This window comes from Drosophila virilis, chromosome 4 (genome assembly GCF_030788295.1).
Source record: "Drosophila virilis strain 15010-1051.87 chromosome 4, Dvir_AGI_RSII-ME, whole genome shotgun sequence".
NCBI lineage: Eukaryota > Metazoa > Arthropoda > Insecta > Diptera > Drosophilidae > Drosophila > Drosophila virilis.
Genome location: NC_091546.1, coordinates 12,142,692 through 12,165,698, shown reverse-complemented (window position 1 = coordinate 12,165,698; position 23,007 = coordinate 12,142,692). Strand labels below are relative to the sequence as shown.

General features: G+C 41.4%; 1 protein-coding gene across 5 annotated transcripts in view; it reads right to left on the bottom strand.

The window, feature by feature from the left end:
• RapGAP1 (Rap GTPase activating protein 1) overlaps positions 1 to 23,007 on the bottom strand; it is a 108,468-nt gene that overhangs the window by 31,059 nt on the left and 54,402 nt on the right. For 4 of the 5 annotated variants that reach the window (XM_015173276.3, XM_015173277.3, XM_070209500.1 and 1 more), the window contains one exon: positions 16,853 to 17,036. In XM_015173276.3, coding sequence (XP_015028762.1) covers positions 16,853 to 17,036 — 184 coding nt within the window. Of the gene's footprint in view, positions 1 to 10,584; positions 11,707 to 16,852; positions 17,037 to 23,007 lie in introns of those variants that run through there. The other variant, XM_070209499.1, reaches the window with a different exon arrangement.

Here is a 23,007-nt window from a genome sequence, read left to right as displayed (position 1 = left end):
TTGCGCCTGGCGGGCGGAATGCGAGCGAATCGCTAGCGAAATTGCAGCTGGTCGGGGAGAAATGTCACAGATAGACAAATGGTTAAATGGCAAACGAAAGCGCAAACACTTAAGCAAATTGTCTGAATGTACATTCAGCAAAAATGCAAATTAAACTAATTGAAATGTGAGTGCAGGCCATAAATGCAATGATTTCTTGCTCGAAGCTGACAGCGTCAAAGTGAAATTCATTGCAATCTTAAAGCAAAAGCAGCTTTAGAATCTTTCTGTCAGCTAAATTAATATTCAGAAAAATGATGACAGCTAGTTCACGTTATATTCAATTGGGTATTACAAAGCTTTTATCATGATATGTACTTTGTTATTAGTTTAAGCTCATTTCACAGGGATTTGCTGCAGTTCTAACCGTTTGCATTTGCCAGGCAGTTTATCCGCCTGGTAAAAGTTGATGTGAGTAAGAACTGTAGCTTTTCTTGTAAAAAAATCTCATAAAAGATTGCCAGCAGCCGTAATACTACTATCAACATTTACCAGTCAGCTTTTCCACCTGTTAACAATTGATGTGTATAAACACTTTAGCACTTTTTTTTCTTGTATAGATAACTCTGAATGAAAGATTAAAGTTCGTGCTGATTAAACAGGCAGGTTATCCTCTATTATTATTACTTGTTATTCATATTCCAACATCTGCATTGCATGGTTATATACAACACATCTTCTTGTAGGCTCCTCTACTCAACAGAATTTAGGCATGGACATCTTCTAGTAGGCGCTTCTCGCTATCTCCCAGTTAAACAAACTCTTGAACAATTATTTGGTACAAGTTTAAAATCCATTTTGTTGAGTTTTCATTTATAATTTAATTTGGAAATAATTTATAACCATAAATTCTCTTATCATTGGTCTTTATGGAGATTAAAATGTCAAAAGCTGTAAATCTTAATCAGCTGGAATATTCATAAATTTCATTTATACTCTGTATAAATGCGTTTAAATGCATAAATAGAAACCTGATAATGAAGTCGTTAATGTAAAATGGAAAACTATTAAAAATGAATGCTATATCAATCGCATGACATTTAGCAACCTCTAAAGTTGTCTCTGGTAATTGCACAGTTTTACAGCCACTGGCCGCATACAGTTTCAGAGCTAAGCGCACTTTTTTCCATGCCTTGCTTACATAAGCGTCAACTTTTTGCTGTTGTTGCTTTTGTTGCTGTCGTATGTTTTTTGCGCTGTACAACAAATGCAACAGCAGAAAGGAGAAGAAAAAAAAAAACTAACTAACTTGTTCATTAAACACGAGAACTGCAAACACTTAAAGCGACTCAAGTCAAATGTTTGTAAATAAAACTCGTTTAAAGCCAGAAAAAAAAAACAGTGCCAGTTGTCGATGCTGTTGTTGTTGCTGGCATGTAAATTTTTGTTAATAGCACAAGTTTTTCATCACAGCCAGCAACACGCTGAATAATAAATAATAAAAAGCTGCACAGCAAAAAAAAAAGAAAAACAAAAATCAACAAGCGATGCGCAAAAAGAAAACGAAAAGTTGTAAAAATAATATTCAAGAAGAAAAATCAAATTGTTAAATAAATAAATATTTAGTTATGGCAGAGTTTCGAACGCACTGCAGCCGAAGTTGCTTAATCAAAGCCGCATGCAAATTGCGCAAGGCTTGCCACAGCCGTGGCAGGAACAGGTTAGCCGGAGACGACTCCAACGGCAATTCGCGCGCGTCTGCAACAAAATGTGGCACATAAATCAACGGGCCAAGTATTAATTATAAGCCAAATGCCATTGCCATATGCTGAGTGGGGGCAGCAGTTGCTGACGTTGCCGCTGCTGTTGATGGGGAGCAGCCGCAGCCGCAGCCACGCCCACCCCTTGCCCCTCCCTAGCATATGCCGTAGGGTCTGTGCACCGCAAAAACACTTGCAGCTGTTGTCTGCTGTCGCAGCTGAGACGCTGCGGCGGCTGCGGGCTCTGGCAATGCGGTTGCATGCTGCGCCAGCTGCTGGACTCCGGCATGAAAGTTTTCCTTTTTTCTGGGTCAGCAACGCATTGAAAACAAATGCAGAGACAAACAAACAGCTAAAGCTGCATTTTCTATGCTGCCACAACAAAAGACGTGGCACAAACAGCCGCAAAATGATTCTCCACTCGCGATAAGCAGCCGCAGCCGCAGCAAGTCTCAAGTCGCAGCCCGGCAGCTACGTGGCGTATGCGCAATGTGGCCGCAGCTTGGCCCACTAAATGTGGACGCAAGGCGACGCGTTGCGATGCGATGCGACGCTTGGCTCAGAGCAAATTATGATACACATGGCTCAGATTACAAGCGAACACACACACACACACACACACAGGCACATTGGCCAGAGCATTGGCCAGTTCAAAGACCGTGTTGGCTAATACTTGCGCACGCAGTCAGTCGACGACTTGCTTCTCTTCTGACCCAAATCCGCGAGTGCCACAAGAGCCGCATTCCACAGCGCAGCTTGCAGCTAGCCATTTTTCCAAACGTTTGCCAATCACAGCGAATTATATTGAGCAAATAATCGACAGAGAGAGAGAGAGAGCGCAAAAAAAAAGAAGTTAAAGCCGACAGCCGAACAGCAGCCAATTATGTTAATTGATAGTAAAATTCAAGACTAGGCTCGCCGAGCTGCTAATTAAGCGCGAGAAAAATAAATAATACAAAAAAACGCACAAAAAACCAACATTGTGCGCAAATTAGTTTGTCAACAGATAAAAAATAAAATTAAATAAAAAACAGACGACAAGGCTTTCAGTTTGGGCAACTTGCGGTATGCCAGCTATTGATTCAGCTGCTTGCAAAGGCAATTTAGGCCGCTCGACATGCAGCTACACATACAGATACACACTCAGATACAGATACAAAAGGTGCTTAAGGCAAATACAAGCACAATTTGCCAATGCTTAAGCTGATAATAGGAATATGCAAATAATATGCGATGTGTACACAGAACAGACATGCGCGGGCATTGCGGGGGGGCTGCAACTCACAGACTGAGGCAAGTCAAGAAAGGAAGTTGTGATTAGGAAAGAGCAGCAGATAAGATAAGTTTGTGTTTGCTCGAAATTGATTTGAATCGAAACTAACGAGTCGTAATATGGCATAGAAATATATGAAAAGGGAAGTGGAATAAACGTGTGAGAGTGTTCTGAGGAATTGCCAAGATCGTGTCAAAAAAGATATATGTTTAACATTCCCTAAAAATAAGAGTAAAATATATCAAATAAGCACAAAACTTATGTGGCGTTAGATAAACAAAAGTAGGCACAATGAAAATAAGTCTTTTGTTCCGATTTTCATCGGATCTCAAGTAAATTGCACTTAAGAAATAATTCTATGATACAAAGTTGTGTCAAGAAATCATAATTTTGATTAGAACTGTAACATTAAACGAACTTATAAAAACTATACGGAATGATAAAAGGGAATGTATAGAGAATATATACATAACAAAAGATCTAAAGTTAGCAACATGTCAGAGAACTGCGTTTGATATATATTTTCTTGGTCCATGTCAAGACAGTTCCAAAGAAAAAGCAATATTTTCCACAGACGACAGTTCAGATATGTGAGTTTTCGGCAAATGTTGTACACTTCGCTGCGAATCGTGTCACTATAATTTATATAGTTTTTTTGTGTATATACGAAAACTGTTTTGGCGAGAATTTTGCCACACGATTTTCAGCAGTTTATTTTTCTTAGTTTTTTATGCGCTTGGTTCTATTTCGATTGTGATTGTGTTTGTTTGTTTGATTTTTTTTTTACACATTTTCTCAATTTGGGTCAATAACATTTGGCAACTTCAATGCGTTGCCAGCAAAAAGACGAAAATTACGAAAAATACGAAAGAGCCAAGGCGCCAAGTTCTGTGTAAAGGCCAACAACAATGGCAACCGCAAAGTAATTGCAAATAAAAAGCTGCGCACAATTCGTGCATTAATTAAAAAATAATTTTCACTAAATTTAGCTTGATGCGGTTTTTACAGCCAATTGCAAATTGCAAATTAAAATGCATTACATTATGCGGGCGGCGCGATCAACGACCCATATTCATATACTATACAAAATGTATTTATTAAAAATATATCATTTTATTTAAAGCATTTGCAGTGAAAGTGTAGATGAGAAGCTGTGGCTGTGTGTTTTAAGTCTTTATATATGTTTTGTAACTTATGAATAATAAAGTGAAAATCTCAACACAAATTGAGTGAAGAGAATCTTTGGCTGTGGATTTTGTTATTGTAAGTGGCTTAAAAGTGAAACAACTTTTACTTTTCGACGAAACGATGACAAAAGATGCCGCAAACATACACACACACACACACACACAGTTACAGTTACAGATACAGATACATATATAGATGCAGATACAGATACAGATACTAAGCTACAGATACAGCTGAGGCGTTACAGAAATAAACAGAAAAACACGAGACCAGTTCGGAGTCCACTCACAAATTCTTTTCGAGTGAAACTCTGTGTAACTGTAACTTGAAGTCCATTTGCATGTGTGTGTGTGTGTGTGTGTATTGTGTGTATTTATCTTACTGTAAATATTTCATAATTATTTAAACGTAGCATTGCCCACGCAGCTCTATAAACAAAACAAATCCATTTGCATTTAGACACAATAGATGCACAGGCAGCTAGCTGGTCTGTCTATATGTTAGATACTTTTGTATCTTTTTCTCTCTAGAAGCCGGCCACATTTCGCCATATAACATAAAGCACTTTTGTGCATTTGTCAACATTTGACGCGTCGTCGCGTCTGTCGCAATTTTGGCAGCCAACAATTTGTCAGCGCCGCAGCGAGCAAGAATTTTCCAGCGTGAAAATTTATATATATAAATATTTATTTATGTATAAATAGGCACACAGCTGCCAGCAACAAATACGAAATTGTTTAATCAAAAAAAAAAAAAACAAACAACAAAAAACTAATAAAACGATAAAATAGAGGTCGTCTTGGGTAAATATGGTTACGGTTATCGCTGTTCAGCAAATATTGGTAAGCCAAAAAGAGAAATTGGACATAAAGAGATAGAATCTTAAACGAAGTTAAGAATACTCTACAAAGATATGAGCTGCTCTGATAACTAGCTAGATGTAGAAGATGATGATGGTGATGCTGATGATGATGATGATGATGTTGATGGTGATGCTAATGATGATGAATCATTTGAGTTATTAGAAGTCAGAAGAAGCATACACATAAAAACAAGTTAGGCTAAAATCTTTAACTATTCGGAAGCTAGGCTCAAGATATATTTTGAAAATATGTGTTATAATCTTGATAGGAAAAGGAAGTCCATTATTTTTTGAACACAAACCTCTTAATATTGTTTATTAAAGGCAGGTACCAAGTTTTCCTAAGATAACACGAAATCTGAGCTCTTGGCACAGACGAAGCCCTGACTAAGGCGACCCAACTAGTCATATGTATATATATATATATAAGAACACTTTTGTGTTGAAATGGAATACCCCGCAGAGCTAACTATAGAGTATATATTCATGTGTGTACAACAAAGAAACTCGGCGAGTTTTTATCTTGCATGCAATTTGACTGTGCAAATACAAAGACGAGTCCAAGGCAGACCTTTCTTGTGAACAAACACAGATATGGCAGAGCGAGTCTTATCTGGCTGATAACTGATATTGTTTCTGTTGCTGTTGTGGTTGATGTGTGCTGCTTCTTGTACCTGAGACTTGCCTCACTGTTGGCCAAGTTAAGGTAGCTACCGTTAATGGTTGCAACGGTTGCTTGTTTAATTAATAGCGCATGTTTATGAGTCGCAACAACTCCCTTCATCGAATGGTGGGGGTGCATAAAGAATTGTTGTCATTGTCTTTATTTTTTTCATAAACACAATTTCATTTCTTTGCAGGCAACAATGCAGGCGGGCGGGCGGTCGGACGGGCGGTCGAGCGAGCAGCGCGTTGTCAATGCCGCCAGACACTGTTTGGCATTACACAATACTGAAAACAACAACAACAACAACAATGACAACAACGAGTTGTTGTTGTTGTTGTTGTCGCTGTTGCTTTTAGCAACGGGTTGATTTTCATGCTTTTTAATGCCGCATTGTCATCACATTTTGCTTGACAAACATACTCACAATTTCTGCATACATGTATATATATAAATATATATATATATATTCGCTGTCGAGCATAAAGTATAAAGTATATGAATAGAAGCAGTATTCACTTCAATGTGCATTATATATATTTATGTAGCCTATATATATATATGTACGTATATAAAGCCGTCGATTGTCTTCCCATGTGAATGGAGGAAGCCTTGGAGTGATTGGGACAACACGTGTGAAGAATCGGTTAAGTCGATTACAAATATTTTTGGTGAAATAATTTAAAAGAAAAATATTGCATAAATATTATTGCTGTATTAACAAATAGTTGTCTCTTTGAACTTTTACTTAGCTGTCTTTAGAAATAGTTTTTAATTGTTAATCGTAAAAACCGAATGAAAATACGAGTCTAACTTCTTTTTCTATATAAAATTCATAATACTTATGCTCAGTTATTTATCTTTAAATAAATCTAAATACATTTAAATAAATATCTTCAAATTTAACGAGTAAGACAACAGAATATATTTATACAAATTCTTAGTTATTTCCTCTTTAAATTAATTTAAGTAGATTTGAATAAAGATCAATCAAATTATTTACAATATAAAATTGACTGTCTTCAATTAATTATATTTGTAGGATTAAATTCATTTCGAATCTTCTCTTATCACGTCTTACTTTTACAAGCTGTCAATGATATTTTCCAACCCAAACAATATTTATTTTTCTGATGCTGAAAGATACTTCTTGAAATACTCTACCTTGGGCCGCACACACCCTTATCTCTTTTAGCTAAATCAATGGACAACCTGCAGCTCAAGTGGCCCGACGAATGAATCGATACAAACGATCAGTGACCTTATCGACTTGCAACGATCTCTGCCGCTGCCGCTGCAGGGGAGGACGGGGGGATAGACACATTCGGGTCTCGTCTCGGCCATGTTGTACATGATTGTTATGTGCCCGTCGTCCTATGCCCTTCTGCTTTTAATCAGTCTGAGGCAATGCATAATAATCATCATTATCGCTGTCATTACCAGTCTGAGTGTGAGTACTCGTACTCGTACTCGTACTCGTACTTGGATTGCCAAACGGCAAGCATACATTTTTATGCTCGTAAAGCAGGAGGCATACAAAATGCAAACTGCCAACTGGCAACTGGCAACTGGCAAATGCATATCCGGTCGCTGGCCAAGGAAGTGACTGGGAGCAGTCGACTCTGGAGAGAAGTCGGGGTCTGTCGGTACAGCCATGAATCACTAACTAACTAACCAGACACAGCCGCACAAAATGAGTTGCCTCATTGTTGCCTCGTTTGCTGCTGTTCTCCAGACTGGGGACTCGAACTGGGCACGCATTAATCGTGGGCCATTATGCAAGGCACGCGCCCTGCGGCCGTATGCAATCCATATGCATAAGTAATATATATATCTGTATATATACATACATATATATACATAGATATGGCATGGAACAGAGATAGAGAGAGGAGGAGAGTGCAGGGCGGTGCGTTGCAACCTACCTAGGTGGCGACTCTAGGCTGCCACACGTCGTTAGTTACATGGACCTGACCATTTAAGGGCAGCCACGCCAACCAAGACGACGACGACGACGACGACGACGACAAAAAGCGAAAGCGTTTCCAAGACGGCGTCTGTTGCAGACCTTGGCGCGGGTTTTTCAACTTAGGCGTCAGCTGTACTTTACCTAGTACATTGGTCAGCTGTAACTACACTCAAAAAAAGAAAGGTAGAGGTTCTAACACTTTCTATATTTATTATAGATATTAAATCGTATTGTATATATTTAGTTCAAGTCTTTTTTCTATTTGTAAATACTTTTGATTTTATTTTGTATAGATATTGTGTAAGTTGTTTGCCATGTTTTCTGCATTCTCGCAGTGTATATACAGATGCCTGCCTGGGCGCAGCAGGAAGTCTGTCCTCAAGTGGTTTTCGGGCGAGGAGGGGGAAAACCTTGACATCAAAATGGGCAGCGTCATAAATTGCCAGCCATGTGTTATGAAGGAACGCGACCGCAAGCACACAGCTGATGGATATTGTAGGCGGCGCACATATAGTATCTGACAGATACATCTACAGCCAAAAAGATAAAGATACATGACAGGCAGGCACCGCAAAGTGGCTGCTAAACGCTGCCGCTGCCGCTGCCGCGGCAGCTAAAAAGCCAAACAGACAGCGAAAGTTTGGCCAATAAATAAAGAAGAGCAGACTGTGTGGTGCCACGCCCACATGATACATGTTAGGGGCGTGACGCGTGTGGGCGCAGGTTCAAAGAAGCACAAGCAAAATACAAAATTAAAAATCAAATTAAATAAGAACAACTAACAAGATGAGCTTTACTAGATGTTTAGTCGCACTTTTAAATACGCTAGGGGAATATTTAAGATATCGAAGAGAATTTTGAAGATCCTGCACAAGCTAAATTATCAAATTTAAGATGCGATATTGGATTAACTTAAGGAAATATATAATTCAAATATGGCTAAAATAAACAAGTAAATGAGTTCAAATAGACAGGCATATAATATTTAGACAAGGTAATTTATAGCTCAAGGGATGCCTGATAAAAGAGAAAATACCCTTTGCAAGGCGCACATTTCGTTGGGCCTAAATTGAATTTTGGCTTTTCTCTGGGGCCGAGAATCAAATGAATAAAGCATAAGCATGCTCGAGGATTGATAAGAGATGCGCCCCAAATTGAATTGAATTGAATTGGGAAACACAGAAAAGTCGAGACACGCTTAAGGTGACGATAAGCCGTTTCCATTGAGGCCAAAAAGAAGGAAAATAAAAGTTCAGCTACAAGAAAATGCAATCGTTTTGTTAATTGGAGCGTGCGATCCGTTTGCGGCAGGGCCTCTGAGTGCTATGTGCCCATTTTTCGGGCTCATAATTCTCCTAAAAAAAAAAAAAAAAGTATCTACAAATCTTAAAATGGCTCAGGCGAAAGTTGGCCAAAGACTTGGCGCAGATCGGAAAGTGGTCGTTCGAGGAGGGCGGAGGGGGGAGGGAGTAGTAAAAGTGCGTAGGTAAAAGCAGGCGACGACAAGAATCGCATAATTCGCCCATTTCGCCGTCTACTCTAAATGCCGCACATAATGATGATGAATGTGTAATCATCATAATGATGATAGGCGAGGGCTGACAGAGAGAAGAGAGAAGACGCTTTCTCGCCGCGATCTGCATTGCCAACTGAACCTACAAATTGTGGATGCTGTTTTGTGGATTGTGTGTGTGTGCGTGCGTGTGTGTGTGTGTGTCTGGAAATTCTTTTTTTGAAGGGTCACACAACGTATGAGTGTGGGTAGAAAGAGTGAAAAAGCCGCCTTCTCACTCGCACACACCGACACACACACACACACACGCACAGGCAGGCAAAGGCTATGCACAGCAGCAAAAGCAAACATTTAAATTACAAATACTTGTGTTATCAGTCAAGCGTTCGAAATATGTTGTTGTTGTCGCTTTTATTTAAATTAAGCAACTTAACAATACACATGCACATGCGTGAAAGCCGCAGCATTTTTATGTAAATTACATTTAAAAATTGGTATTAAAAAGAATGACGCGCGCTCGGCCCATTGATAAGGCGAATAAAGCCGAAATGTGCCCACAAATTGATGACAATAATGCGGACAGACAGTTTGACAGCCATTAAAGCGGCTCAAAACACTTTAACGAATGGGTGCTTAAAGGCGTAATTCCTGCCTAACTATGGCAGTGGCAGTCAAACTGCTGCTGTCGCATATAACAAATCAATGTGCTGCTAAAGGCAGCGCGTCTCAAACTGTGCCAGTCGAATTGCGATATGCAGCTTAACGGCAGTAGCTGCTAAACTATCACCCTCACTGTGTTACATGCGCTGTCAATACATGCAATACATGCAGCACGACTGTCAAACTGTTACTGTTTAGCATTTCAATTAACAGCTTCGCTGCGTTTGCTTCAGCGCAACCGCTTTGATGATGCTCAAACTGTGACTGTCAACAGAACAATTAATTAACAATATAAGTATATTAAACTGCGCAACTGTGGCTACAACATGATCAGAGGGCATTTTAAGTTAGCCCTACTAACAAACTGTTATTGGTTAAGGGCAGCGCTTGCCGATCTGTGCCTGTTACTGTCAAACTTTAACAGCGTTATGGCAAATAACTGATAAATGCAGTGCATTTGCAACTGTTATATGCTGCCAAATTGAGGCACGGGCACCCACGCTTCTGCCAACCAATCGCTGCACAACTGTAACACGTTTGTGACTAAGCGCGAAGAATAAGAGAGCAAAAGAACAAGAACAAGAACAACAGTAATAAAAGGCGAAACACAGCAATTACAACGCCCAAATTGCATTTAATTAATGAAAATGTATCGCCAAAGCACAACCCACACACACACACACACACACACACAGACACCTTTCGGGCTAACTTACCTCTCTATTGTTGTTGTTGTTGTGGTTGTTGTTGCTGATGTTGTTGTTGTTGTTGCTGCTGCTGCTGCTGTTGTGATACTGTTGTTGTTGTTGTTGTTGTTGCTGTTGACTGTTGCTGCTGTTGTTGTTGTTGTTGTTGTGTGTTGCTGAGCCCGACGACGACATTCGCGATCCGGGCAGATCGCGCCACCTGAGCACCCCCATGACCGCCTGACGCACCCAACGCCGCTCAGCGCCTTCGCTATAAAATGCCACCTTCGCTGCTTGTTGTTGTTGTTGTTGTTGCAGTTGTTGTTGTTGTTGTTGCTTAGGCTTCAATTGCAGTTGTTGCTGTTGACTGCATTGATTTTGGACTGGGCGTGTGTTGTAGGCGGCTACTTTGTTGCAATTGTTGTTGTTGTTGTTGCTGGTCGAATTGTTATAATTTAGCTGAGACGCGTTCTCTCTTCTTCTTGCAACTGAGGCAAATAATTATGAATGTTGTTGTTGCTGTTTTTTTTTTTTTGTGTGCCTTGTTTTTTTGCGACTGCTTTGCGCACGTAGTTTGACTCGTTTGACGGGTTTTTTTTGGTTATTTTGTATTTGTGGCCAGTGAGTGTCAAACTGTAACGACTTTCCAAGCGCTGTCGCTGCACAGTTTTTGAAGCGCTGCTCGTCTTCAAAGTTGCGTTTATTTTCTTTTATGCAAATTTGCTGTTTGCCTATTTTCAGCGAATTTCTAAGCAAATAATTTCACTAAATACCCACAAATGACACAAACACACACACACACACGCACAGAGAGAGGTGCACACAAGCTCACGCACTTAAAACTACAACAAGATTCAAATAGAAAATTCAAAAGATGTTTTATTTTTGTCAGGCAAAATGCGCTGCTGCATGAGAGCGAGACAGAAAATACAGGCACAAATTTATTTATATATAAATTTATATTTGTTGTTGTTGGTATTTTGGAGAAGTTGAAACGCAGCAATTGCATTTGTTGTTTTAAAAATAACTCGCGTGCGTTTCTGTTTTGAATTTGTAACGAACACAAAACGAACAACGCACCGGACAAACAAGTACCGACACGCGAGAGACTTGCGACTTGCGACTTGCGACGACAACCGACCGAAGACGTCTGCTAACGTCAACTTGATTACAATTACAGAAGCGGAGCGGCGACAACGCACACGACGTACTGCTAACAGCATGTTAAATTGCGTGCGGCGAGAGAGCAATAACAGTTGACGGACAGCTCATCTGAGCATAACAGTGAGTTACAACTCAAAACGACTGTTAGTTAACATAATGCGAGCGAGAGTGCTGCAAACGACCAGCACTTGTCTGAAGCTGCGTGCGTTAGAGCGAGACAAGCAGTGAGCTGCAAAGGCGCCAACTTTAAAATGGGTAAATTGAAAGTTCTTGAGGCTAACTGCTAACTTTAAGAAACCACAAAGCATATAAATAAATATTTTGTAAATATGCTGCGATAAAAAGTCAAGCTAAATGCTTAATAATTATATCGTTTGTTTCATACAGCACGCACATGCCTGACCGATAAGAAAGCTGCAAAAAGAAACTAAAACTGGCGACCCTCAGAGTTTGTCGACTTGTGTGATAACAATTGGGATATTTGGGAACAGCTGTGGCAAAAAGAATTATATATATATGTCACCATATGTATATACATAAATAGCATAGTGACAACATTTATGAACCAGCCCCGCGTGACCTTGGCATTCAAGCCATAAAACTGGCGTACAAAATATATAATTAAATGTGTGTGGAAACGAGTCAACAAATCTCACTTAAATAAATACAAGAAGAAGCACAAGAAATACAAATACGAATCATCAGCCCATACCAAAGCGACGCATTGCACACGTTTCTCCACAAATTTATATATATATATATATATATATATATATATCTCAAAAATGTATATAAGTATATTGCAGCGGGTGGTTGTTGTTCAATGTTTATCAACAAATGCAGCCAAACTTTGAGCCATAGGCGTCTCATCAAAAATATTTGTACAAACTGTGAGTAATTGCCTGGCAAGTTGAGTTGGGATTAGAAAGATTTAAGATTTTGGCCGAAGAAGAATAGGAAGATGATGTTGATGCCAGAGTTTTCGCAGGCCCAACGATGAATTATGAAATATGTATTCATGACCCGCATTAAAAGTCAGCATTGAAATGCGGCTGTAATTTTTAGCCATGATGAGTAACGGGATTAATGTGAACTAAAGAGCTAGAGCTTGTTGTTGTTGTTGTCATGCATACCCTGTAATTTTATGTTGACAGCGAACTGGCTATGATGAATGCAAAAGAATAGCTTGCTTATGCTGTCAATACAACCAATAAATAGTTATTATTTGATAGACATTTTACCAAGTTTTTCTGGCATAGTCATACCCTACAAAACAACAAGCTGGATCCGCATACTCATTGCAGTTGAACAAGCAATCTAACTGATATGGCTACAAACGATAAACAGGGTATGGCAGCCACCCCTCGAGCCATAATGTATCATTGTGTCATTTAAGCACATTACAGGGTATCTGTCAGTGCAGCAGCAAAGCCTGAGCTTGAGCTCTGCTTGTTGTTGCTGCTCTTTAAAGTCAGCGGCAGACAGCAGACGACGGCAATCAACAACGAACTCGGCGAAGCATCAACATGGTAAACAACAGAGGAAAACCCCAAAATGAGCAAGGGAAGCGACAGTGACAGGGGCGGGGCGGGGGCGAGGGCTAGGCAAAGGCAGGTGGCCCTGAGGGGGCCAACGTCAAAGCCACAAAAAAAAAAGAAGAAGTTCCAGTTGTCAGACGCTGAAATCATCAAAAATAAACAAAGCAAAAGCAAAAGCAAAGCTGAAGAAAAATAGTTTTAAAGTTGCATTGTTTTATGCAGGTGCCAAGGGGGAAAGGTTGTGACGAGGAGGTGGAGCGTGGGGGGGTTGGCAGCTAGCTGAGGGAGTTAATATTAAAAAGTCACAAGCGAAGTTGGGAACCTTAGCCAGAAGAAAAAAGAAGACGAGGAGGCAGCGCAGACATGCAACAACCGGAAAATAATTATAAATTTAAAAAGCAACACGTGGAGTGGCACAGCAGAGCGAAAGAGAGAGGGGCCAGTGCAGAGAGGGCGAGAGACAGAGACAAAGACAGAGAAAGACTTAGATCATATGCCGAGGTTTACATATCTGCAGCTGCATCTGCTGTGGGTGGCTGAGGAGGCGGGGATATGTGTGGGCCGCACTCGAGATAAACATCGCACATTTTGTGGTTTAGAATGCAAGAGTGTGTGCGTGTGTGTGGCATGTGTGTGTGTGTGTGCTAAAAGTGACGACTGTGGGAGTAGCTGCTGCCAAAGACAGAACCAGAACCAAAACGAAAACCAGAGCCAGAGCCAGAAACACAACTGTGAAGAGGACGTCGTTGCGGCTGACGACCACGGCAATTAACAACTTCAACGTTTGTTGCAATTGCGCCTGCGAGTCAGACGTGGCAGAGGCAACCCCCCCTCCTGGCTCCATCCCCTTCCCTCTCATGAGCGCCGTGTGGCTGTAGTTGGGCGTAGACAAATTGCATGCGGCCCATTGAAAAAGCGGCTCAGCTCAACACACATGCAACACAGTTGGCTGAGGGGAGGGCAAAATGATGAAGAAGAAGAGGGGGGGGGGTGGGTGTGTGTGCCACTTGGTATAGCGTTAAGGTTGGCTGCAACAACAGCGCGAAAAATATGCAAAGAACAAAAGGCAGCCGCAAAAAGAACCCAAAATAAAATGTTTAAGATACATTTTTTGCTTGTAAAGTGGTGTGTAGGGGGCAAGGGAGAGGGGAAGGGAAAGGGGAAGGGGTTGGGAATAACAAACAGTGGCATAAATTTTAGCGGATTTGAGCACAAGCGACAATGCAAGCGCCAAAAAACAGAGATGGCAGGCAAAAGATACAAAGATACAAATGTATCTGAAGAGAGAGTACAGCGTTTGTTTATATCTTTTGTTGGGCAGCCCCCAGTTGGGCTTAATTAGGCGCTAGCTAAATGAAACGCAAACAAATGCGAATTAAATGCGCAGCCCGGCTGTGGTCAAAGGGGGCGTGGCCAGCGAGAGGCAGGCAGACACACTCTATTAGCCCGAAAGTATGCAGTGGCTAAAAGCGCGTGTAACAATGCGGCAAATGCCAAGGCAGAGAAGAAAATAAATTGCAGGAAAATTGGGAGAAAAAAAGGCTGTGGCCAGGACGAGGACACGCGCAGCTATGCGAACAGTTTGAGCGGCACGGGGCCAGGGGCCAGCTGCTGTGGCTCTCAAACTGCATGCAGGCCACAGCCTAAATTCAATTTGGCAACTCGAGCAAACACTTTGCAAAGAGCCCAAACAAAAAGGGGGGCAAGTGGCCGGGCGGTTAGGCGAAGGATGGGCAGGCTGCAGGGATCTACTTCAAATGCAACCTAGTTTGGCAGCTGGTGCGAAGCATCTTCCAGAGACGTCGCCGTCGACAACGACCCGCATAAAAGTTTGAAAAGGCAACTCGCCCCGTGGCAACGTCTTGGGTTCTGTGTGTGCCCGGGCCTGTGGCCCGCATATTGTTGCAACACGGGGCGGCGGGCTGGGGCATGCAGCGGGGGCACGCGAATGCAAACACATGAGCAGAAAAAAAAAAAAAAAAAACAAAACGTAGCATGCGGCCAGCTAGTTGAGAACCTTTTGATGCTAAAGTTTGCAACGAAATTTCCAGCGAAAACTAAATTAAAATGTGAAAAGATGTGGAAACAAGTCGAGGTAGCGCACAGAGGGGAACTGCACGGCATCTGGAAGCTGTGTTGTGCAGCGCAGTGTCAACAACAATTTAATTACTAAGCGGATTATGCCCTGTTGAGCTGTGTGCTTGAAGGTGAGCTCGGCAACTTGGCAAGAGATTGGCAGGAAGCGATTGAATTGGCGTCCTTTTCTTATGGCCAGCAGAAGAATTTTAGTAATTGCAATTAAATTTAATTTGCAATATTACTACGTTTTAGTATTAAATTCAATTATCAGACTCTGCCAAATAGAAATGTTTTTGTCTAATAAAATATTTTGTAGCTTTAATTTAATAAGTACTCAACTTTTTATTAATTTATTATTTCACTTTGTTAAAGTATTTTTTTAAATATTTTAATAGTTCTATTACTTGTAGTGATAATGTTATAGTTATTATTATTTTGTATTTAATATATTTTACTGTTATATTTTTTATTTTGTATATAACAACTTTTTGACCCCTTTGTTTATGGAAATAATGCATTTAAATTAACATTAAATATTTAATATTTGATCAATATCCTAACTGTTTCTACTATATAAGTGAAAGTTACTTGTAAAATTTAAATTATTTTTTATTGGCGCCATTTTGCATCACAGAAAACACACGCTACGTGGCGCCACAGTGCAACGCGCTCTAGCAGCAGCGCAGCAAACTAAACTGTGCTCTGGGAACACATTTGTACTTACGCCAGGTGGCGCCACTGTACGCGCGACATCTAGCGTCTAACTATAAAGCACCACAGCAACACTGTGGCGCTCTCTGGCGTCGACTAAATGCGCTGCTGGCTAAACTGTACCCAGCAGCAAATCTAGCCTGGCTGTCAGATTGCAATTGCCAAAAGCGCAACTAATTTTGAAATGTAAAAATTGTTAAATAAATAATAAAAGCAATAAGACGCCGGCGGACACACCCAACGGCAGCAGCAGCACCTTTCAAAGTGTTTAATAAAAATAATGCTGAAAGAATTGGCCAAACGAAACCTAAACGTGTAATCCCTGCCATTTGGGCATTGGGCAGACACACACACACACACACACACACACACACATTGATGTCTAATAAACCACAAGAACAACAACAAAGACGCGCAGATTATAAAGGTTTTCGAAAAAAAAAAAAAATAAAGGTGCGGTTCAGTGAAGTTGAAGTAGTTGAGCGCAGAGAGAAAGAGAGAGGGAGAGAGGGAGGGAGGAGGGGGAAGGGGAGAGGGAGACGCTTGACCAATTTGTCAGTTGCATTCCATGTACATATACATATGGGCATTTATTCATTTATTGAGTTTTTGTTGTGCCATTTGCCAGTTTTATGACACACTGCCACGCCCCCAGGCCTGGGCAATAAAATGTTTAGTACTTTCGCTGCAACTGGGATTTTTATGGGTCAGTGGCAGAGTCCTGGTTATGCAGCGCCTTTTTGTGGCAGCCCAGTAGCATGATAAGCAGAGAGAGAGAGAGAGATAGGAGGATGTCATCGACTCACCTGTGAGAAGTACGCCGGTAAAACGCAGCGCTGGTCATCGAGACGCGAGCCGCACTGCACCCGCTCCAGCAGCTCAAAGAGATCCTGTGTGGGTCCGCGCAAGCGTTCCGGACTGTGCGTAACGCTGCCGCCGCCTGTGGCCGGTTGTTGCTTCTGTGTGCCCGCCATGAAGGCATGCTGGCGTCTGCAAGCAGCGAGAGAGAGAGAGAGAGAGAGAGAGATGAGTTAGAGAGAGATACAGGAAACTGCTGAATAGTAGTGCACGCGAAAAGCTAATCACAAACTTTTTGCTTGCGTGCGCCCAGCCAAGCCAAGCCAAGCACTTGGCCATGTCACAGCTGAGCTTGGCCCAGGCCAAAGCAAAGCAAAGCCAAGCCAAGCCAGCCACAACATGCAATCTCTTCATGCTTCAGCGCCAATCCAAGTGCAAGTCCAAGTCCAAGTCCAAGTCCGAGTTTGACTATGCGCATTCAACAATCTTCAATTGACTGCGCACACTCGAGTGGCGAAACCCTCGTCTTCGGGGTTAGCCCGAAGGCAAGCTCTATGGGAACCATGTCGAGAAGTGGCCACTAGAGCAGTCACTTGCAAGGACCGCGAGTTCCGCTAAGGCTAACCAATTTGCTAGGGAGCGCGCACATAAAGAGCTCGAGTGGTGGACAGAGTGGTGCAGAATGATTCAATAGAACAACAGATTGACAGCTCAGGAAAGTCAAGCAGAACGTTTAAGAACAGAAAGAAAATCAAGTAAAAGCAAAAATAAAGAAGCAAACCAAAGTGAAAGGAAATTGAGGCAAGTCAAAAAACAAAGGAAAATAAAATCAAACTTAAGGAAGTATCAGAATTGGCATAAAAAGAAAAAAGAGCCTTCTACAGATAAAAGGAATATGTGAAGCTGCCAAAATTGTGAAAAAAGGAATGAAACGAATCAAGTTCAAAGAGAATTATGGATAGTCAAATTTTGCAATATTTAAGAATTGTTGATAGCGAAATCTTTGAATTAATAAAAGGTAGATATATAATATATACAAAAATCCATTGAGAGGTACTCGAAAGTATCTTATGCCGATTCAAAGTCTCAAATGAAACGTTCTCTGTGAACAAATGCAATCAAAGCTCAAGGATTCTTAATCTAATTCTTCAGCTCGGCTTGCCGCTGCAGTCGGGCAGCCAAGAGCTGCTTAAGGATAACTTTTCGGTTGTGTTTTTTTTTTTTTCTTTTTTAAAAATCGTAGAGTTAAGTGGCATATTCCTCAGGTTCTTGAGAGTTGCGTTCACGCATCAGGGAATACGAAAAGAAAGGAAAAACAAAATAAAAATATGAGTGCCACTTGAATATTTCATATTTTCTGTTCTTTTTGTTTTTATTCATGTTTTTTTTTTTTTGTCACTTGTGCAATGTTTCTGTGTGTGTGTGTATGTGTGTGCTCATCTTTTTGGTGTGTTTTTTTTTTTTTTTGGTTTGGCTGAACTTTTGTCGCAGCAGCAGTTGGCACTTTGTTGACACAGAAACAACAAACGCCTCGCTGGGCACATGGAGCAGCGGAAGAGGGGCTGGCTCAGTGGGGGGAAGGAGGGGTGGGGGGCAGGCTCAGCTGGCCAAGGAGCCAAACATGTTGAGGATGTTGCAGTTGTTCCTGTTGTTGTTTACTTTGTTGCCTCTGTTGTTGTTGTTGTTGTTGTTGTTGTTTTTATTGCGTGTGTGCAGCTGCCTTTGCTCCACATTCGAAAGACAACAAGAAAAACAACAAGAATATGAGTTGTTCTTGTTGTTGTTGTTGTTGTTGTTATTTTTAAACAATTTGTTGCTGCCTCGCTCTGCTCTGCTCGAAGAAAGCAACTCCTGGCTGGCCATAAATTAACACCTACACGAAGCCGAAGCTGGAGCTGCTTGGCACACATAAAACTATGACAGTTATGGCAAAAGGATATCAAAAACAAGGCGACAGTCCTGCCCCTCTCGGGCATATGCATCATCAGCTCTGATCATTGCAACAACAACAACAAGGACAATAAACGCCGAGTGTTGATAGTTTTTAAGTGACAGCGAAAGTGGATGTTAGATCTAACCCGTTGCATGGTAATATGAGAAGTTTTGAATAGAACCAGCCAAGGGAGGAGTAGGAGGAGGAGCTACAGCTGCCTGCTTTATAGGGTATCTGTCATGTGTGAGCTAGTCAGAAATGATAAACGAATAGAAATGATAAACAGTTAGATGAATAACTAGCTGATAATTCACGCAATCTGCTTGATTTTAAATAGCCAAACTATTTATTGCAAATATTCGAAGTAATACGTGCCCAATTTAAGAACAGGATAAAATAATATATTTTAATGGAGCGAAGAGAAAGTTTAACTAATTTGTTCATCATTTATTCTATATAAAAAAATTAATTTATATAAAGAATTCGATGAATTTTCAAATTCAATTACTTTGATTAATTGCATCATAGAAAATACTCAAAATAATAAATGAATTCAAACTGATTATAATTCAATTATATTCATATTTTTTTGAATATATATATTTTTTTGAATTTTTTAATATTTGAACAATGCCTAATGAACAAACTAATGCATCTGCTTATAATTGAATCTTTCGCATTCCTAAATATATATTTATTTTCTAGGATTTCTTTCAGCCAATAAACTCCATTGAATCTGTTCTTGTTTAATATTTCTCTTATTATTTTATATATTTATTTGAAGCTCATGTTTGTAAATATTCAATATTCTGCTGTTCATTCGAACTGTGACCGCATTTAAATCAGAGCCGAAATGCAATATACGAATTTATTTTAATTGACTTAAACATAAATTCGTTTTTTTTTCAGATATATTTCGGTTACTCATCGAAATGTTGACTTTCCCAGTAAATGGAAGTTACCGCCTCGCCTGACAGCCATTCGACAATTGAATACACAGAATCAAACATATTTCTGGTATTTTTGGGCAGCGGAACGTCACAATGCCCGATAATATTTATTTATATGGCAACCAACTAGTTTCGGCTGATCAAATTACGAGCAAGCGATTTTATTGCATTTTTATGACAATTTTTCACATGATTTGTCGCTGCAAAATTGAAATCGAAATCGAAAATTGAAATAAAAATGGGAATAGGAATCCAACGCAGGACATGAACATAAAACTGTTGCCCTAACAAGCAATAAAAATCAAAATACACACACATATGACAGGGCGCAGAGAGCGGGCACAGAAGGGGGAGCGGGGATATGTCAGTGTGTTGTCTAAGGCTATGATTCAAGGTAAATGCAACTGCAACTGCAACAAGATGCAAACAAAGGGTATATGGCTTTTGTGCAGGCATACGCAACATCAGCTTTAACTGCTGGCGAATCGATAACTCGTACAACGAAATCGATAAAAATCGATATCGATTGGTGCACTACACAAGAGGCAACTAATTTTATATGTGTAATATCAATTCAAGAGATTTCATTTTGAAGGCAACGTCTTGGACTTTCGCATTTGCACACATTTCACATTGCCATATATATTCCCTGAAATTTTCATAGAGATCGGACAACGAGCACCGAAGTTTACGTAGCTGTTCGCAATAGTTGGGCAAAAGCTTATGTTTAAAAAAAGGAAGCTAGATCAGCTCAGTATTTAACTCAGGGTATTGCCTAGTCGAGCACTCCCCACCAGAGCACCTTTTGTTCCTGTTCTGCTTTCAGATTGATGATAGCTTACGCTTAACGCTCGCAGAGTCTGCTGATGATATCGTTGGGTTGGCTCTGCCGGCTTTTGTGGAACTGTGCTAGAGCCACCCACACAAGAGAGAATACACTCACTTCCTGTTGCGGTTGCGCCTGCGTCTAACTGTTTGGCTGGCATTGTTTAAGACGCGGGGCGGTAGGTGGTTGACCACGCCCACTTAATTAAAAGCTATTACAAGCAATGCAAAGCGCTAATATTTCCTATGCGAACCTCTGTTATTTTTCCACACCAAAGAGTGTTCATTAAATGCAAATTTATGTCACCCATCCAAGCGACGCCTCCCCCCGGCTCACAACCAAGCCCACTCTTTGCCACGCCGCCCCTCATCCCAACCTTCACCCTCACCTTTCGGCTAGAACTTAGCTCATTTGGCATGCGCGGCGCATAGCGCGTGTGTTTAAAAAGTTTTGGCCGCCGAGCGGAAAATGCAAAGAAAAACAATTACAGCAACAACAACCAGGGAAATATGTGGGGCAGATGGGGACAAGGGGCGTGGGTGCGTCGGGGCGTTGACAGTTGCAGGAGAGAGGAAGATATATGAGCTGCTATGCAGCACTTAATCACAGGCCGCAACGACAACAGAATTACAAAAAAAAAAAAAACAAAGCAGGGTTTAGGTTTTAGGTTTTAGGGCTTTGATTCTTGGCCAGAGCCCGCAGCTGTGGCTGCGTGGGAAACACTTGCTCGGACGGGCAGGAAAAACTGCCGCACAAAGGGGCCGTCCCCAGGCGCTAATTAAGCGCAGGAGCAGCCGATGCAGGCGGCAGAAAAGTGTCTAGTTTTTCCAATTGTCGGTGAGAAATTACAGGAAATGTCCAACAACAGCAACAGAAGAAATCAAGTCCCAAAGGACAAAGGACACACACACACACACAGCCAGCTAATGGGTCAGTTTTTAGTTGCTCTTTGGAAACTGGAGCACAAAACTGATAGCATCACAAGCTGTCTCGCTCACACACACGCACACACACAGGCAGGACGTGGCAAGGACTGCAGTGCGATGCACTGGGCCGATAAGCAGAACCCGTTGCCGGACAGCCGAGGGGGACAATGACATGTAAAAGGATATGCGAGCAAGAAGTCAAAACCTCAACAGCAGCCCGACCTATGGCCCGAGAACCCGATGGCCATAATTAATAGCATAATTGTAGCGTGTTAAGTCGGCCGGCGGCGGCAGGATGTGTTATAAATTTATAGGAAAACTACGTGAAAATTACAACAGTTATGCCCGGAAAAAAGCCTTGCGCCAATATGCGCGTTCGCACAATGATAGACGGTCGAGAAGAAAGCGAGCTCTCGGTGAAAGTCCTTTGAGCGGAAATGGTAAAAAAAAAGAAAAAAAGAAAAGTAAAGGGATTGGAAGGGAGTGGGGAGGGGAAAGGGAAAACAATAGGTGGCAAAGGAAAAGGGGCAAATTGGGGTGGACGCATTCTCACATTGTGCCTAAACGTGCAGTCGCGACGGCTTCCGCGCCGCATGAATTGTCATTAAAATTAGTTTCAGGAGTCGCCAGGACTCGCAACGATACGAAACTCGAGTTCAGCTTGAGATGCCGGCAGATTCGCGCAAGTTTTTCTCATTTCCGTTGCCCGTCTGTATATCTATGTGTGTGTGTGTGTGTGTGTGTGTGGAAAAACTTGTCTCTGCCCAGTTTTTCGTTTTGTGTGCAGCATGCACATCCTTCAAGGCGAACGTCTTGAGGGGCAGAACCCGTTTCCCGTTTGCCGCTTGCCGCTTTCGTTCGGCCTCATAAATGCAACACGTTCCAAAATCGAGGGAGAGTGAGAGAGCGGGAGAGGGGCAGAGAGAGCGGCAAGCACTCGAGACTAACAGCGAACCCTAGCTATAGTGAATCCCTGTGCCCAGGTACAGGCAACACTTTTCGCTCGCTCGTAAATTAGCCACAAATTTGCCGGAAAAGTTGGCGCTGCCTGTTTTTATTGGTCATTTGCATAATTTCAATCGAGTCCTTTTCCTTCTGCTATTCTTCTGCTTTTCTTCCTTTTTTTTTGGGCTAAAAATTACACAATTTTCGTGGCCATTTTCACAGACATCTTTTATTGATAAGGCAGCCAAAGGAACTTGTTCTGATTTATGCTACTTGCCTAGTCTCCTGACCAACTTCTCTACTTTATTCCGCGCGCTGACAGCCTGTAAATTTATGGCTACCCAGTTGATCGATCGAGGAAAGTATGGACGCAGTTAAGGTGAAAGTCAGCCAAAGGGCTTCGTTTTTAGCCCGGCGGCAGGCGGCAGCTGTCCGCAGCGGTCAGTAAAAACATGGGAAAAACAATCTACATTATTTTTCCTGATGCTGCATGCAGATAAGCTTAGCTCTGATCTACTCCAAAATCTATCTGATATTATGTTCGGTTCTAGAGTCAGTTGTAGTCAGCTGCTCATTAAGCGGC